This window comes from Rattus rattus, chromosome 14, assembly GCF_011064425.1.
Source record: "Rattus rattus isolate New Zealand chromosome 14, Rrattus_CSIRO_v1, whole genome shotgun sequence".
Taxonomy (NCBI): Eukaryota; Metazoa; Chordata; class Mammalia; order Rodentia; family Muridae; genus Rattus; species Rattus rattus.
The window spans coordinates 68,482,557-68,500,603 of NC_046167.1; the positions used below are offsets into that span (position 1 = coordinate 68,482,557).

Here is an 18,047-nt window from a genome sequence, read left to right on the forward strand (position 1 = left end):
AGAATGATATTTTTAAAGTAGTTTGACTAAATCATGACTTCTCAATTGAACCAACAAAGGATTGCAGCATTCTCTTGTGATCCCTGCACTTGGGAAGTGCAGGCAAAAGGATGACAAAGTCAATGTTCTCTACGGTTATACAGTAAGTTTGGGGCCAGCCTGGGATACATGAAGCCCTGTTTCAAACAACGACGAGGACAAGAATATGAACACAACAGCAGCAATTGACAACAAAAGTAGAATCAATATAAACAAAAAGATAGGAATGAGATCTGTAAATGTTAGGCACTATTAACCTCAAACATGTACTATGCGGCAAACGTGTCCTTCCAGAACTTCACAGAATGAATTACCTTAAGACACATTTTTAATGAGAAGGAAAATCTGAGTAAAAACCCAGAGATACAGGAAAGGATGAGAGGAAAGAGTTTATGTGTTAGGGGTTCTCAGATGGGGAGCAGGTCATTTGGCAATGTCTAGAAGTATTCTTGGTTGTTATAACTGGGGAAGGTGCTGGTGAAAGAGGCCAGAACTACTGTTAAATATCCTACAACACGGGCCAGATCCTTACAAAGGAGGATCTATCCCCAAATCTTGATAAGTGAAGAGGTTCAAAAAGTGTGGTCTCAAATGGTTTTTGATATAAAACAATGATAACAATCTCGTGTTACATTTGTTTAGTGTGCTTGTACATGTGTGGAATGGTGTGCTTGTACATGTGTGGAATGGTGTACTTGTACATGTGTGGAATGGTGTACTTGTACATGTGTGGAATGGTGTACTTGTGCATGTGTGGAATGGTGTGCTTGTACATGTGTGGAATGGTGTGCTTGTACATGTGTGGAATGGTGTGCTTGTACATGTGTGGAATGGTGTGCTTGTACATGTGTGGAATGGTGTACTTGTGCATGTGTGGAATGGTGTGCTTGTACATGTGTGGAATGGTGTGCTTGTACATGTGTGGAATGGTGTGCTTGTACATGTGTGGACTGGTGTGCTTGTACATGTGTGGACTGGTGTGCTTGTGAAGGTCAGAGGACAATGTAGGGGGTCGATTCTTTCCTTCTATGTGGGAGTTCCTGGGACCAAATACTTGTCATGATTGATGGCAAATACCTTTATTCACTGGGATATACTGCCAGCCTGAAAAAGGACAATCTTTTCAAAACAGCCCATTGTTATACTATGTTTAACATATACGAAAAATTAAGGCATATGGTGAAAACTGCCTTTATGCCAGAATCAAAGCTATCCTGTCTCTCGAAGCAAAGTTATAACATAAAGTACAAATAGATTTCATGTTCCTATCAAATACAAAGATTGTCAGACTGCATTACAAATCAAAGCGCATAAAGAATACACGATGGGAAGGCTGAAAGCAAAAATGATACAACACTGCCAAGCACACATTACCAAAAGAAGGGAGCCTCACTAATATTAGACAAAGTAGATCTCACTAGAGCACTACTAGACATACAGAAAGTCTCTGTCTAATGACAAAAGCACCAGGAAAGTATGACAATTCTGAAGTTGGATAGGCATATAACATAACTTTAAGGTTGATTAAAATAAGCCTGACCAAGCTAATTTATAAATGTCAACCAACAAAAAAAGACCAAAATGGAAAGTTAAAAAAATAGGCACTCTACTAATGCTATTTGTAAAATTAAAAATAAAATTAAGATGTGTGACTAAGAATGTTTGAGTAGCCCAGGATGGGATATAAACCTGTAAACCCAGTACCTGGAATGAAGAGGCAGGAAGATGAAGAATTCAAGGAGAGCTTCAGCTGCACACAAAGGTGAAAGAACTCTAATGGAACCCGTTCAAAAAAAACTGAGAGAAAAATGTTACCGTATTGGATAGCAAGTTTGTTAAGTAACTATAGGATGAAAACAGGCTTGAATAGACTGGTTTTGAACACATTGACCTGTGTATCCACGTGCTCAGAATTTCTTGCTAATTGGGATGAAACAGGTTGGAATATAATATATAGAGAGTTCCCATTTATGTTTAAATACACATCTAATGTATATATAATATATGACATTTAAATGTATATGTGCGCATATGTAGTTAGGAGTCATAAAGGATATAATACTAAATTTGGAGCTGGAAATTGTCCACACAACAAATTCTGTTTTCTGAACATAGCAGTATCGGAACGTTGCTCAGCCCACCCATTCAAATGGTTTCGAGCATTACTCTGGGCCCATAAGAAGAAAGCTGAGAAACTGTGACATGACTATGGACCTCAAAGCCCCAAATAGTTATCCTTTGGTCCTTGAAACAAGTATTTGTGTATGTTTGTAATAAATTGTAATTAGGACAGCTTGTCTTTTCAGCTGCATACACTTTTGTACCATTTTGGTTTTCAAAATCAGGTATCATTTTTACAAATGTAAATTTATTTTTAAAGCACTGATTAAAATATGAATTGAAAAACTGTGGATATGTTTTTCATCTTTAATCTCTTATGGGCTCTCATGTGGACAAGGTTGGCCAAAGGAAGGACTTTGCAGTGCTGTATGGACACAGGTGGTGAGGACAGAGGACAGAGGGGCTCCCTGTTAGTGGAGATAGAGACATCACAGGGTCAAAGAGAGCTGCACACAGTGAAGCAGGACTTGAACCATGTAGAACGCTAGGGAACAGCAGTGTCACCTGAGCACAACAGAAATGCTCTGGTGCATCCTTTTTATCTTGGAGCCTGAGGCAGGAGGACTTCAAGTTTGAGGCCATATGGTAACTTAATGGCATTATCTCGAAGTCAAGAAAAGGTGGAGTGTCAACTCAGGAACAGAGTGGTCATCTAGGACGTGAAGGATCTTGGGTTCAGTCCTCAGAAATGAGGAACGAAACATGAGAATGAAGGGAGGAAAATAAACACTTTGGAATGCATAAGCTACATACTTGATATGGGCAGTGACACCCACAGTACTGCTATACCTGCGAGGTATTCAAACAGGATAATGAACCTGGGTGATTCCTCTCTAAGTACTAGAACTGGAGACACATAAAACGAAAACAAAGCCTGGAGTTAGGAGAAAAACTTTAGGAAGGAGGTTATCATATTAAAACAACTAATTTCCCACTCTTCCTTTTGATAATGAACCACTGACTCCATTCAATTAATTGCAGCTTATAATAGCATCCGAGTATAATTATTAAACGCCAGATTAACTCCTCCTCCCGATCAGGGCTGTCAGTGTCAGCATCCCCAATATGCTCAGCTTTGCTGTGGAAGACTGTATCCTGCAGGGTGATCAGTAGCACCCGCCTCTTTACGCTAGATACTTGTAAAGGCGCTCCCAACTATGGCAGAAAACGTCTCCAGACATTGCTATCTGTCCCTTGAGGGACAAATCATTCCCAATTCAGAGGCACTGTTCTAAGCTTTGAATGGAAAACTTACGCTCTTGAGTACAAATTATTTTCCATTTTGCAGGTGTGATCTTGGTTTGTGGTACAAAGCCACAACAATACATAAAGAAGCTTGTTTCGTTCCAGTGAAAGTATAAGATTTTACATATCATAAAACATTTTCTCATTTCATGATTTAATTTTTAAAACTATATTTATGTATTTATTGTGTGCGCATGTGAACATGTATGTACATACATGACACAGAGCATATGTAGAGGTAGAAGAACAACTTTGGGGAGTATTTTCTCTCCTACCATGTATGTTGCAAGGATGGAACTCAGATTCTAGGCTTTTGGCAAGTACCTTCACATGCTGAGCCATCTCACAAGCCTGTCTTTTGCCTTTTTGAAAAAATAACTAGGGATTGAATCCAGGGTGTTGTGTGTGCTGTACAAAAATTCGGCCTAAGCTAGAATGTTACGTTGAGATGGAATCCTGTCACCCAGGATGACCTCTACCTTCAACCCCCTATACCTGCCTGGATTACAGGCGTGTGCCACCATGCCTGTCAGCCAGCAAACATCTACCAAAGCAGCACGGTGGAATTAGAACTGGATTTGTGACACGTGTACGGGCATTCATGTGGGGATAACGGAGATGTAACACCCTTATGTCATCTCATCCATGTAGAGGGTAAACATTTTCCTTACAAAGGTCTCAGTCCATTTCTTTCAGCAGTACTTTAAGAGTTGATTTTTCAGAGTAGACAACCTGTCCACCTTCCATGAAATATTCACTAGTATTTCAGATTTTATGCTATTACAAAATAACACTGACTTAGCTTCTATTTTTGATATCATACAAAAATAATCCTCATTTTTATAGACTGATATTTTATCTTGAACAACCTGAGTGATTTCTCTTGTTGGTTATAGGAACCTTTTAAGAGTTAGGAGCTTTTTAGATTCCGCAAGATTTTCTACATTTGTGAATAAAGCTATTTTACTTCTTTTTCTCTAAATAATTTTCCAACAAATATTGGTTTGTAATTGCCAAGAATTAAAATTATAAATTTTAACTTTCATTGACAAAACATATTTAGATATGTCAGCATCTATGTCCTATTTCTCAATGAAATACATTTCTAGAGATTATAAAATGTTATTTATCTACAATCTGGATTTTTTGTTTTTTCAATACAGAGCTTCCTTGTGTAGCCCTGGCTGCCCTCAGAAAACCTCCTGAGTGCTGGGATCAAAGGTGTGCGCCACCACTACCCAGCTGTATATTAACTGTTAATTACTTGTTAATACTCAAATTTTGGACTCAAACTTGGGCCTGCCACTTAGCTACAATCTCAGTCCTTGGGTTGTATGCTTCTGAGACAGGGTCTCATGTGATATCCAGGCAGCCCCTGAATTTACAATCTTCCCCCCTCAGCTCTCTAATGCTGAGGACATAGGTGTGCACCTCACATCCAAAGAAAGAAGACACTTTAAAACAATGGAAGACGGAGAACTGAGGAAAAGAATATTAGATGATAAAGGATTGCAGAATATTGACAAGGTGGTTATATAAAAACTAAACAAAAATATGACCTTCTCAGACACCTAGTGAAGTATCCACAGGTAAAATTTCATCATGCAGTAGATTTCAGCTCAACTCCCTCCAAGAAAGTGACTGTATAAGCAAGTAAGCAAGGGAGGGAAGGAGACAACGTGGAACCATGAGGCCAGTTACTGAAGCAGGACAACAGTATGGTGGTTCATGGGATACTTTCTGCTTTTGAGAGTGGTTGGAAGTTTCTATAATGAAAGGATTTTTTAAAAAGACAGTGTTTGAAATACCTGCCTAATTCCACAATCTGAAACTTGGGAAACAGGCACTGAAACCTGGTCTTACTTTGTCTAACATTCTTTTCTTTTCAACTTTACTGGAGTTTCCCTTAGATTTTAATAAAGTTTCAACTGTGGAGCTTGGAGATTTTAAACGATACAAGGAACTGCAGAGGTAAAAGCTCTTCTCACTTCTAAACTTTTTAACGGCAGTTGAGGCTTTATTGAAAGGTAGGTGACGGCTTCTAGGAGCCCCTGGGTGTCTTGTTTCCTGGTGTTGTGCCACTGCACTGGCTAGAAAATCCACAGAGCACTGGGAGAAGTGGTGAGAGAGATGTCCTTGCTCTGGATCTTTATGAGAAAACAATATACTTCACTAAGATAATGTTTAGTGTAAGCTTCCCACGGATGGCAATTACTATATGAGACAAGTACCCTCTTACTACGTGAATCAGTGAATTTTCATATGGAGTATCTATGGTTACTGTATCAGCCTATCTGTCGTCCTCAAGGCTGTTGCTAGATCAAAAGTGCCTAAAAACATATTTCTCAAATTCATTTTTCAGTTTCACTACACACAGGGAACTGAACTATTCTTGAAATTGCTTGTCCCGGTCCTGAAGGGATGGCTTGTTTGGAAAACTACTTGCCATCTAAGTATGAGGACCTGAGTTAGAGTTCCCGGAACCCAACACACAACACAATGATATGTAATCCCAGAATTAGGAGTGGGGACCTAAGGCTCCTAGTACCCACTGGAGAGGCAGTCTGGCCTGGTCTGAGGTCAATGAAAGACCCTGTATCACAGGGAGTGAACAGCATTTCTGAGGATGACAATGAGGTGTCCTCTGATGTCCATGTGCCTGTACCTCTCCCTTAAAAATAAAAATGTTCAGGGCTAGGGAAATGGCTCAGTGGGTAAAGAGCTTACTGCAAAACCATGAAGATCTCACACCTGTAACTCTGGTGCTGGGTGGGGTTGAGGTAGAGACATGTAGGTCTCCAGATGCTGGCAAGCCGGAAGGGTCAACTGGTGAGCTCTGGGTTCAGACTGAGGAAGTCACCTGGAGTCTCCCTCTTCCTTCACAAGCACAGGTGCTCAAGCAAGTGTGCTGTCTCAGAGCTGCTTTATAAAGGATAGGCACGCAATGCTCCCCAGCAAAGAAAACTAGTGATGAGCGTGTCAGAAGAGGTGCGGGTGATAACCACAGAGCACCCTAGCAGACAGAGGGGGTCCAGGGGGGGGGTCTGCTGCTGTTGGCATTGCCATTTCCTATCATTTTCATTTTACTGGGACACAGTCACAGTCACCTAACATCTATGGCTGATTCCAGATTACAATAGCCGAACTGAATAGTTAAGACAGAGAATAATCCATAAAGGGTTAATATTTACTATTTGGCACTTTATAGAAAAACTTGGCTCAAGCCTGGTCCAGAGAGACAGATATTTCAAACTCTGACCCATCAGTAAACTGCAGGCTCCAGACCACACCATCACACTCTGCTCCTCAGAGACTCCTGTGGCACCCAGAGATAGCTATGTCAACTTTCAGAAGTAAGAACGGAGTTACTAACAACTTTAAATTTTGTCTCCTTTTAGAACTTTGTTGGTGAAAAAAAAAAAAAATCGAACATGAAGCGAGCGGTTTGGTTCTGTCTCCTTCTGCTTATTCTGCTTACTGTCTTTCAAACCAACTGTGAACCAAGTCCCAGAAGGCAAAGGAGGAGGATGCACCAAAGACTCAGGAAAAGCTCTTCACTCGACCCCAGAGCCGACAGGCGGCTTGAAGTTCAGCAAACCACTGCTGCACCAGATGCTGGGCTACCCACTGCCCACTCTGATTACAGTGTGGAGGAAAACATACAGTCACTTCTAGGCAATCTTGGAGTAGAATCAAGTTACGGTGTGCTACCAGGTAAGACAACGTGTGAGGAGAAAATGTCTCCATGAGCTGAACTCTATATAGGAAAAACAGAATAAAATTTTGTGCTACCTTCTGATATATAAACACAAAATTTAAAATAACTGTAAAAATTATTCATGAAACATATTTATACAAATTGTTGGAAAAAGTCTTATTTCTCAGTCTGAAACAGAAATTATCAAGTGATCATATTCACAATACAAACTATATATGCCAATTAGTAAAATGCCTTTCACTTATTAAGACATTATCTAGAGGGGAAGTCAATCAAATAATTTTGACTCAGGGTGATTTGTTTGTTTGTTTCCTTTTTGGTTTTTTGAGACAGGTTTCTCTGTATAGTTCTGGCTGTCCTAAACTTCCTTTGTAGACCAGGCTGCTCTCAAACTCAGAGGTCCACCTGTCTCTTTCTCCCAAGTGCTGGGATTAAGGGCACCACCACACCTGGTTTCTATTTAAATATTTTCAAGATAAACGTTTGATAAGTAATAATGGAATGAAAGCCACTGAATTTATTTTATACAGAATACTGACTTTTTTCTTTTTTTAATTAATCATTTTATCCATTTACATTTGAATACTGACTTCTTAAAGGATGAAAAGACTAGAAATTCTGCCAAAGATCTCAAGGAATTATTTTTAAAACTAGTCTTTAATGATTACCGATTTTCTAAGTTTGGAAGAAAAAATGTAAACATCTTATAGGTATGTTGCCATTAAACAAAACCTTGAAAAACAATTCATACCTCTTTATTCTTTCATGAAATTAACAAATAACAAAATTACATGTAAAAGGGGACTTAGGATATATTTGCTACAAATATAAATGGCAGGTCCATTAGGTGCTAAGTAAAGACACCATCTCAGCTAACTGAAAGCTACAAAAGGAAGTGGAAAGCCCCAAACATGCATGCATGTGACTTCACAGACTTAACATTTTAGAATTTATTTACATTTTTATTATTTGTGAGTACAGGATATTTGCATGTGTGTGGGTGCCACATACCAAAGCACACGTGAAGGTCAGACAATGCCCTAAGAAGTCAATTTTTCTCTTTCCACAGTAAGCACTTTTATCCACTGAGCCATCCCTTGTTGGCACAAACATTGTTTTTTTGTGAGACACTATTATTATTTAAAAAAATACTTAGGACTAGAGAGATGGCTCAGTGGTTAAGAGCTCTGGACATTCTTATAGAAAAATCAGGTTTAGCCCCTAGCACCCATGAAGTAGTTAAGAACAATGTATAACCCTAGTTTCAAAGGATCTGATGTCTTCTGACTTTTGGAGGTACTGTATACGTGTGATGCACATATATACAAGCAGGCAAAACATGCACGCATATGAAAATTCTTATATTGAGGAATTTTATATTAACATTTTATATTGGGGTAGAGACAGGTAGATCTCCAGATGCTGGCAATCCAGAAGGGTCAACTGGTGAGCTCTGGGTTCAGACTGAGGAAGTCACCAGGAGTTGCCCTCTTGCCTTCATATGCACAGGTGCACAAGTGAGTGTGCTGTTTCACACTGCTTTGATCCTAGCGTGTCAGAAAATTACCACATGTCCTCATAGTAGATCTGATTTATTTATTTTTTCTGAGATGGGGATTTTCATGTTGCTCAGCTGGTCTTAAACTTCTAAATCCCACAGTCCTCCTGCCTCAGCCTTCTTAGTTGGGACTACAACAGGTACAACTCACTGACTAAAATTAACACAAAATATATCACCACCACCAAAACCTACAAGTTGGTATTATTAAGAGTATAGAAAATGCACTAGACATTTCCAAATGGTATAAAGACATTTTCCAATAGTCTCAAAGTACTTAAAAATAGTTAAGATTCTAATTTATTTTCTTCATATGTGGGTTTTTCTTTTTAATTTATTTATTTTTTATTGTGAAGGGTGTAGTTTTGAAACAGGGTTCCTCTGTGTAGCCTTGGCTGTCCTAGAACTAGCTCTGTAGACCAAGTTGGCCTTGGACTTAGAGATCCACCTGTCTCTGCCCCCCAAGTGCTGGGATTAAAGGAGCTCGTCACCACCTGCTCCTCTCACGTGCTTCTAACATGACAGCTAGCTGTACAGAGGCCAGGGGCCAACCTGCTCAAGTCATCTCTCCGTCCACTTTGGGTCCTGGGGATTGAAGTCAGGTGTCAGGGTCTGTCATGACTGGCGGTAGGGGCTGCAATCACCCAGGCATCTCAGCCCATGCTTTGTTTCTGTTGTATTTACACACATCACACATGCTTCACTGCTGTTAAAGCACAGTCCAGTGTTTGGATCAGTGACAGAAACGACAGCCACAGTACTGTACCACAGCTAACACCAGAACTCACTCCCAGCCAGTTGTATTTGGCTTCCTCAGAGTGTGACCACACAATAAAGCAAATGTAAAAGGTTCATCATTTTGGTATGTGCATTTTATTTCAAAATGCAGTAACAAAACAACCGCACAGGGCTTACTGTCTTGCAGAGCAGACTGCAGAGCATGCTGTTTTATCTTTGTCTGTGTGCCTATGCACGGGGTGAGATGTGCACTCATCAGTGTGCTCACCCTTCTGTTCTGGGACAGAGCTACACTGTTGGCTGTCCTGAATTTTGGTGTGGCCATACAACTTACTGTGCCAGGGGAATTAAACACACAAGAACTCAAGCATGATTTGTAACTTGTATTTTTCATTCCTGGGCAATATGAAAGTCTGCTAGAGGAAGCATGCTGTCTGTTGCAGAGTGACCATACCCAAGCTGAGCCCCAGCATGTCAAGATTGTATAACTTTAAGTAAATGAAAAATGGTTGTTTTCATGGTTGTTTTTCCTATGACAGAACTTAGTCTATCTTGACAGATAGAAGACACGAAATTCAAAGAAAACCCAGTTACTAGAAGATGTACGCAGAAGCAAAGAGGAAGAGCCAATGAAAAGCATTTCAGACAGCAAATCTGTACTCTCAGCTGGTTGTATTTCTTAGGCTTTGGACTATATTTTTACCCATTCAGGGATTCTGATAATCTTGCAGAGCATGGTGGTGTACTCCTAGCACTCAGGAGGCAGGAGCAGAGGGGCAGAGGGGCAGAGGTGTACAGGGGTAGAGGGGCAGAGAGGCAGAGGGGCAGAGGGGCAGAGGGGCAGAGGGGCAGATGGATTTCTTGTGAGTTTGAGGCCAACCAGGCTACATTAACAGAAACCCTGTCACTCACAAACAAACAGTCACCTTTCTCTTTTAGGAAAGAAAGGACACTGCTCTGTAAAGGGCATGGTCATGTACAACAAAGCTGTCTGGTCTCCTGAGCCCTGCACCACCTGCCTCTGCTCAAATGGAAGAGTGCTTTGTGATGAAACTGTGTGCCCCCGCAAGGCATGCCCCTATACCGTCAAACCGGAAGGAGAGTGCTGCCCCATCTGCTCTGACACTGGTACACAACATAAAGCAAAGTATCATGGATATTTAGTCTCTAACTTCTATTTATTTTTATTTTATCATTACATTAAGGCGTAACTTATTATAAATGTAGTCATCACGGTACTGAAAATGTAGCTCAGTGCTGAGAACAGATATATTCAGGAAGATTTATTTGGGGTACAGAAATAGATGTGGCTCTATAGTTCTAGTTCTCAGACCAAGTCAGGTTGAACCTGATTCTATTTCATGTGTGAATCTTTTAAGACTTTAGAGACACAGTGGTAGAGTTACTACAGTAAACCCTGACTTATACAAGCATCATCCTAGTTAATCAAGCTTGTCAGGAATATGCTAATCACCATCATGAGAACAAAGGAGTGGTTTATAACCAAAGCAAACAAAGCTTCAAGCCTCCTGGGTCTTCTGTTCATCTCCCGCAGGAAGCACAGGAATCCAGTAGTGGTCTGAGGAGTCCTAACAGAGCACAAAGTGTGGACTGGGGCTTGGTTTCCTTGAGTGGCATTTCTATATTGGAGATCACAGCATGGGTTTCACTGGATGCGTACTGATCTGTTCTCAAATGAGACTTGTTCCTGAACAAGGGTGTGTGCCTTCTGGAGGTTGGCTTAGGTCTCCTGGAAGAAAGTTTAGCTAGTGACTTTTGAAAATAAGTATGTTAAATAACTTGACAGATACAGATTGACAGGGACATTTTCTCTTGTCAATATCAAGCCCTCTCCCCTTCCCCCATAGATGACCAAAGGACAGGTATCTACAAAAGACTCCTGCCAAGAGGAACTTCAGGAACTGTACTTTGCTTCATGCTAGTAGTTATTTCATGGCGGCACTGTAATCAATCTATCATCCATCCATCCATCCATCCATCCATCCATCCATCCATCCATCCATCCATCCATCCATCCATCCATCCATCCATCTATCTATCTATCTATCTATCTATCTATCTATCTATCTATCTATCTATCTATCTATCTATCTATCTGCCTATCTGCCTATCTATCTACCTATCCAATGAATGAGTACACTGTCACTGTCTTCACACACACCAGAAGAGGGAATCAGATCTCATTACAGATGGTTGTGAACCACCATGTGGTTGCTGGGAATTGAACTCAGGACCTCTGGAAGAGCAGTCAGTGCTCTTAACTGTTGGGCTATTTCTCCAGCCCTGTACTTTCTTTCGAGACAAATTCTCATGGTGTAGCTCAGGCTGGCCTGGAATGTGCTATGTAAGACCAGGCTAGCCTCAAATTCACAGAAATTTCACTGCCTCTGCTTCTGTCAAGGCAGAAGGGCTAAGATTAAAGACATACACCACCAAGCCTGGCCTGAAGCATTATACTTTTAAAAAATGTTAGGTGTGCTTGTTGAAACTGACTTCTTAGAGTAACATACGAGGCTTATAGGCAAGATTCAGAAATTCTTAGACATTTTTTTCAAAGAACCTGAAGTCTTCTTGAAATGTAGTTATTTTAGAGAAATAAACTTGGACACAGAGAGGACTTACATGTTTAAATAGGATACTTTTAGCTTCCACTTATTATTTTCCCCCCTCTTCTTGTGCATGTTTTGCTATGGGTTGTAAAAAACAAATCTTCAGACTTTATAACACATACTGAATGATATCACAACCAATTTTTTCAAATATATTTCTGTGTTTCTTTCAGGGCTAGTTTGTATATGACTACCAATTAAAAGTAGAGAGATGATTAGCTCAATTTATAACTGATGGGAGAAAGCCTAAACACTGTGAACTCATTTTTCTTCAGAACTCTTCACTCACGGTGAAACTACACCCAGATTAGATCTTCTCTACTGTCTGTCAAAGATCTACAGAACTTATCTATTATAGTGATATACTATCTAATGACATCATAGCCTTACAAGAAAACTGCTTTCTATTTTGTATCATGTGGCAATATTATTCCCTCTTTAGCTTACCAATTAGTATATTTTCGTGAAAATAGTATTACATTATTTAGTACAAAAGCAGTACTAAGGTTCATAGACACCAAAATCACATGTCTATAGTAAATCCTACAAAAGAGATAGAAATTTACAGTTAACTTCAAGAAAAACTTCAACTGCATTTCATTTTACGTAGCAGTCAAGAACATAGAGGGAATAATATTTACTAACCTCATTTTCATTATGACTTTTTCCATTCACTAACATCAACTTGCATCCATTGTTTCATCCTTCTGTGATCATTAGCCTCCTATTCTCTACTCAGTAGTGGAAAACTACATAATAAAACTGAGTTTTCTGGTGATTCTTCAGAACAACAAGAATCCATTAACCAAGGAAGAAGGAAGGAAGAGGACAGTGAGGAGGAGACTGAGAGAGAAGAAGAGGAGGAAGAGGAGGAGGAAGAGGAGGAAGAGGAAGAAGATGGCATAAGAGGAGATGTGTTCAGAATGTCTTCCCGGTTAATACCTGGAATCCCAAGAGGCAGGCCACGCCTGCCCAGAAGCTGTTCTCTGTCCTACAGGACTATCAGTTGCGTTTATGGAGACTTCACTGAGATCCCACCCATAACAGCACCAGAAGTAACGACCCTGGAGCTGTTTGGTAAGAGATGACAACTTCCTCCATGCTCAGATACAAAGGGTGCATTTTACTGCCTATGGGTGCTGCTTTAACTTACTAGGTAATGACTTTATCATCTTCATACAGATAACCTGTGCAGCAGAGATGGGCACGCTGCAAACTGTAATCAAACGGTGATTTCCCAAGGAGGATTTAAAACAATCAGCTTTAATGGGGTAGACTTTGTGTAATAAAACTTATTTATAATGTATAGCTTTACATGTTTTTACAAATGTGAACACTACCACAGTTCAGATAAAAAATATTTCTATTACTTCTGCAAACTCCTTGTATCTCCATCTCCTTCAGTTGTTGTCCACCATGAAACTGACCTGTTTTCTGTGTTTATTGAGTTGGTCTCTGAATTTTACTAAATAGAATCACACAGTATTAGACTTCTAATGCTTTAAAAGTCCCCAGTTCATTCCTTTATTTCTTAGCAGTGCCTTATTGTAGAAATCAGCCAGAGAATGATTTTTTTCAGTATAAGGCAGTTTTGTCTGTAACTGCTAAACCACCCACATACAGATGTTTGTGGTGACTTATACCTTCATTTTTCACTACACCTAGACGCAGCACAATGGGCTGAGAGATACGGCAACTTATTTTTAAGAAACTACCCAACACTTTTTAAGTTGGCTGTCCCATTGTTACAAGAAGCTATTCTATAACCTCAGCAGAGTGTATCATCCATGTGGTGTCCAGACCCTTTGTCTATATGTCTATCACGCTACTGGGGAATGTTCTGAGTGGTGGAGTATTAAGATCTCATTTGTGTGAGTGCTTGGCTTATAGGGATACCATGGCAGAGGTGTCCTTAGGATGCAGAGGTAAGGAGATCTGGACGGATCCAAGATATATGTGCAGGAATGGAAGTTTGCAATGGGCTGCTGTCAGTGTCATGGTCTTCTTGACAATAGATTTTCATGTAAAGTCACTGAAGGAATCTGCATACCTGGCAAAGCCATCTCCCATCGGTCTATGTGGCAGGTACCCTCTGCCTTACTCAAAAACTCAATGAAAGACTGAAGTCACAGGAAGAATGAATAACCCATATAGGGTTATACAGTCATTGTTTTAAGCCATTGTTTTAAGGTATTGTTTTTAAGTCATTATTGAAGATGTTTATAATCATTGATGACTGTACTTAGACAAATGTTAAGACACGAGTACATAAAATAGACATAGGATCCTTTTAGCTTGAAGACAGAAAGGTATACGATCAGATATGGTGGGGTATATGAGCTAGGCTTTTCCTAAGTTTCTTACACAGAGAAGGAAACATGCTCATATACACTGAGGAATTTTCCTTGATTTCTTGGATATATACAGCATTATGATTCTAAGACCAAGGAAAAACATGAAGCAAGCAGTCAGCTTCTGTCTAGACTCAGAGAAACACATCTTGGTTGTGAATGAACAATGCTACTATCCCTGCCCAACAGACAGTTGTGGTTACTTTTAGCTTTATCTGAAGCATGAGGACCTGAACAAGACATGGTTTTGACTGTCCCATTCCATCTTGTTGTTTTTCCAAGTGTGCACTTGTTTATATATTTCCTGTCCTTGTTCTGAATACTGCTCTACTTTCCAATGTAAAGCTTTCTCTTAACATTCATATAGAGAGACATGCACGCACATATGAATATATGTATATGTCTATATATGCATGTGTGTCTAATAAAACTATTGTACACCCTAGGGAATTCAATCATCTCCATTCCAAATGAAGCATTTAATGGATTACCAAATTTGGAAAGACTTGATCTGAGCAGAAATAATATCACTTCTTCAGGCATAGGTCCAAAAGCATTCAAGGTACACACTTCTATTAGTAGTAACAATATGACTCCTACTGGCTGTGGTTGGAGGCGGGAAGGGAAAACTCAGCAGACAGGTTTTTATTAAGTTTCCTCTCTGATGTCCTTAAGTCACAGCTACTTCTCTCTTGGTTAGAGTCTGCTGTTTTACATATGTTAACCTTACGAGATGACTGGTGACAGTAAGATCAGACAGAATTAATGTTTTGAATTTAAGGAATAGTTTCTCTCTAGTAGGTGAAGTTCATTAAAGTCTAGTCTCTTAGCCTGTGAAGAATTGTCCAGTAAGTAATAAAGGAGAGTTTATCTAGAACCTCTATTAAAATGGTTAGGTCAATAAGGTGAAGCTTTCTTACTTTTGCACAGGTGGACTGAATATGGTGGAGAATATTTTGGCAGGGAGAGTTTACAAAAAGCATGCACTCATATGAAAATTAGCATTAGATAGATGAGGGAGTGGAGTGAAAGAGAAAGGACAGCAAATATTCAAAGGTAACCTTTGATGAAGAAAACAGATTTGACTGAGCAAATCTTTTTGCAATTTCTTTTGCAAAAGGAGAAAATACTGAAAGCTCAAGGAATGTCAGGGAAAAAATAGAGAAGAAAAGTTGGTGTCATAAATATGAACACATAGATTACATGTGTTAAAGTTTTAATTAAAGCACACTGTATGTCACTAGGTTAAATTTTCCCTGCTGAATAATATTCTGTGCCCTTGATCTGTCCTCGAAGGAAATGACTGACCTCTTAAGAGTCTTTCCTAGTTCTCTGAAGTCTAGACAGGCAGATGAGGGGATGCCCCAGTACCTGCTTCATATTCTCTATCCTTCTAATCAAACTAATAGTTGCATAGAGGGTCAATTCTAGGATACTAGGATTGAGTAAGAGACAAAATGTCATAGATTATCTGCTTCTTGGTTGGGGACTCTTTGTCCTGGTGAAACATAGACATGATCCCTGTAGATATCCATCATTCCCTGCCCGTTTGGTGGTGCAGGACAGGTCTGCAATGAGCATGCAATCTTAGATGTGGAGACATTCAACTGTTCAGAAGTCAACTGTTTGTTTGAGTGAGCACATACAATCACATACAATGAAGTTTTGAAACTTTCATTATATTTTTATTATTTAAAACAAATTTTAAATTTAAATATATTTTGATCATATTTCTCCCCCTCCAAGTCCTTTCCAGATCCTTTCTCCATCTCTATGCACCTAAATAGTACTATTTTATAATTTTCTACCATAAATATTAGTGTAAATAGGAAAATGAACTTTACAACTACCTTAAAATTACTTATTAGCATTCACAACAAATTCAAATTATTGCAGTTAATTCTGTTTTATCTAAGAAGGTAAAATCTCAGGCCTTACAACATAAGACTGACTGTTATATGGGGAATATTGAAAAATAACTGTTACTGGAAAAATGGTAACTTTGAGATTTGTCTTTTAAGCTTTTGAAGAAGTTAATGCATCTGAACATGGACGGAAATAATTTGGTACATATTCCTTCTGAATTACCATCTACACTAGAAGAACTTAAAATAAACGACAACAATCTCCAGGCTATCGATGAGAAAAGCTTATCAGGTATTTAAATGGTGTGTGGGGTGGGGTGGGGTGGTGCACTAGTGCCTGCTTTGGAAATCATAAGTGAATGACGTCAGGTGTCTTCCTCCATCATTTTCTTTGTTTGTTGTTTGTTTTTGTCTTTTGTTTTGTCTTCATAGAATCTGGGCGATTGGTGACTGGTCAATACAGTAAGTCTACAGGGTCTTTCTGTTTCTGCTTCCTAGAGCTGAAATTATAGGCACATCCTGCAACAGAATATTGGGGATTTGAACTCAGGTACTCATTGTTGAAACAGCAAGCACTTTAGCTACTGGGCCATTTCCCCAGTCCTACTTTAAAAAAAAAAAATCTTCTCTCATATAATACGTTCTGACTACAGTTTCTCCTCTCTCCTCTTCACCACTCCCCAGATCCACTCTGCCTCCTTTTCCCTTTAGAAAAGGACAGGCTTCCCAGGAATACCAACCAAACAGCATCTCAAGTTGCAATAAGACTAGGCACTTCCCCTCATATTAAGGCTGGATGAGGTACCAGGGTAGGAAGAAAAGGGTCCCAAAAGCAAAAGAATCAGAGACAGCCTCCACCCCCACTGTTAGTCCCACAAGAAGGCCAAGCTATACAAGCACAACATATACGCAGAGGACCTAGGTCACACCCATACAGGTTCCATGACTGTTGGTTCAGACTTGTTGGTTCTGACTCCTGCTTAGTTGATTCTGTGGGCTGTGTTCTTGTGGCGTCCTTGACCCCTCTGGCTCCTACAATCTTTCCTCTCTCTCTTCCATAGGACTCTCTGAGCTCCGCCTAATGTTTTGCTGTGGTCTCTGCATCTGTTCCCCTCAGCTTCTCTGATGATAATTAGTCTAGGTTCTGGTCTACAGTATAGCAGAGTATCATTAGGTAGTACTTCATTGATGCTTTTTTCTCTTGGTGACCCAGACCAACATTTTTAAAATGATATTTTATAATCATTCTCTACTGTCCTATAGAAATTGGTTTATTGTATTGCTAATGTGTAAATAGAAAATTTCAGACTATTTCACCATTAAGTTAATAAGCTAACCTTAGTCACTTACCCAACAAATAATACATCTCAATACTATCGTCTTTTCAACGTTCTTTAAAACAACAAAAACAAACCCCACCTTAATCTTATGTAAAACTTCTTATGAGCCAGGTGTTCATCACTCGCAGCAGTGACTCTCACACCCCTTTAATATCTGAAGTGTCGTGCTAACACTCCCTGAGCACCATGTGTTTAGGTGACTCCAGTGTCCTCATGCACTGCTACTTACTTTGCTATACGCTGGAGCCTCAATCCAAGTGTGTGCACGTTCTGTATGAAGACAGAGTGAACTCGCACTGTATGTGAGGCAGAGGTGCTACTACACAGTGGGGCAAGGAACCTCACAGAAGCAGCCCTGGCAGCTCCATCTTGAGTGTGGTTTAAGTTGAAGTCCTGCTGATTCCATACCCCATGCACAGGAAATGAGGCTGTCACCACAGCT

At 39.7% G+C, this 18,047-nt stretch overlaps 2 protein-coding genes across 2 annotated transcripts in view; one reads left to right on the top strand and one right to left on the bottom strand.

Annotated features, from left to right (window-relative positions):
• The window catches only part of Cenpp (centromere protein P), a 181,763-nt gene that overhangs the window by 39,904 nt on the left and 123,812 nt on the right, over nt 1-18,047 (bottom strand). The window lies entirely within an intron of this gene.
• Ecm2 (extracellular matrix protein 2) overlaps nt 1-18,047 on the top strand; it is a 33,858-nt gene that overhangs the window by 3,799 nt on the left and 12,012 nt on the right. The window contains exons 2-6 of the mRNA XM_032919608.1: nt 6,804-7,119; nt 10,359-10,547; nt 12,836-13,126; nt 14,847-14,962; nt 16,422-16,557. Coding sequence (XP_032775499.1) covers nt 6,837-7,119; nt 10,359-10,547; nt 12,836-13,126; nt 14,847-14,962; nt 16,422-16,557 — 1,015 coding nt within the window. The 5' untranslated portion in view covers nt 6,804-6,836. The remainder of the gene's footprint in view (nt 1-6,803; nt 7,120-10,358; nt 10,548-12,835; nt 13,127-14,846; nt 14,963-16,421; nt 16,558-18,047) is intronic.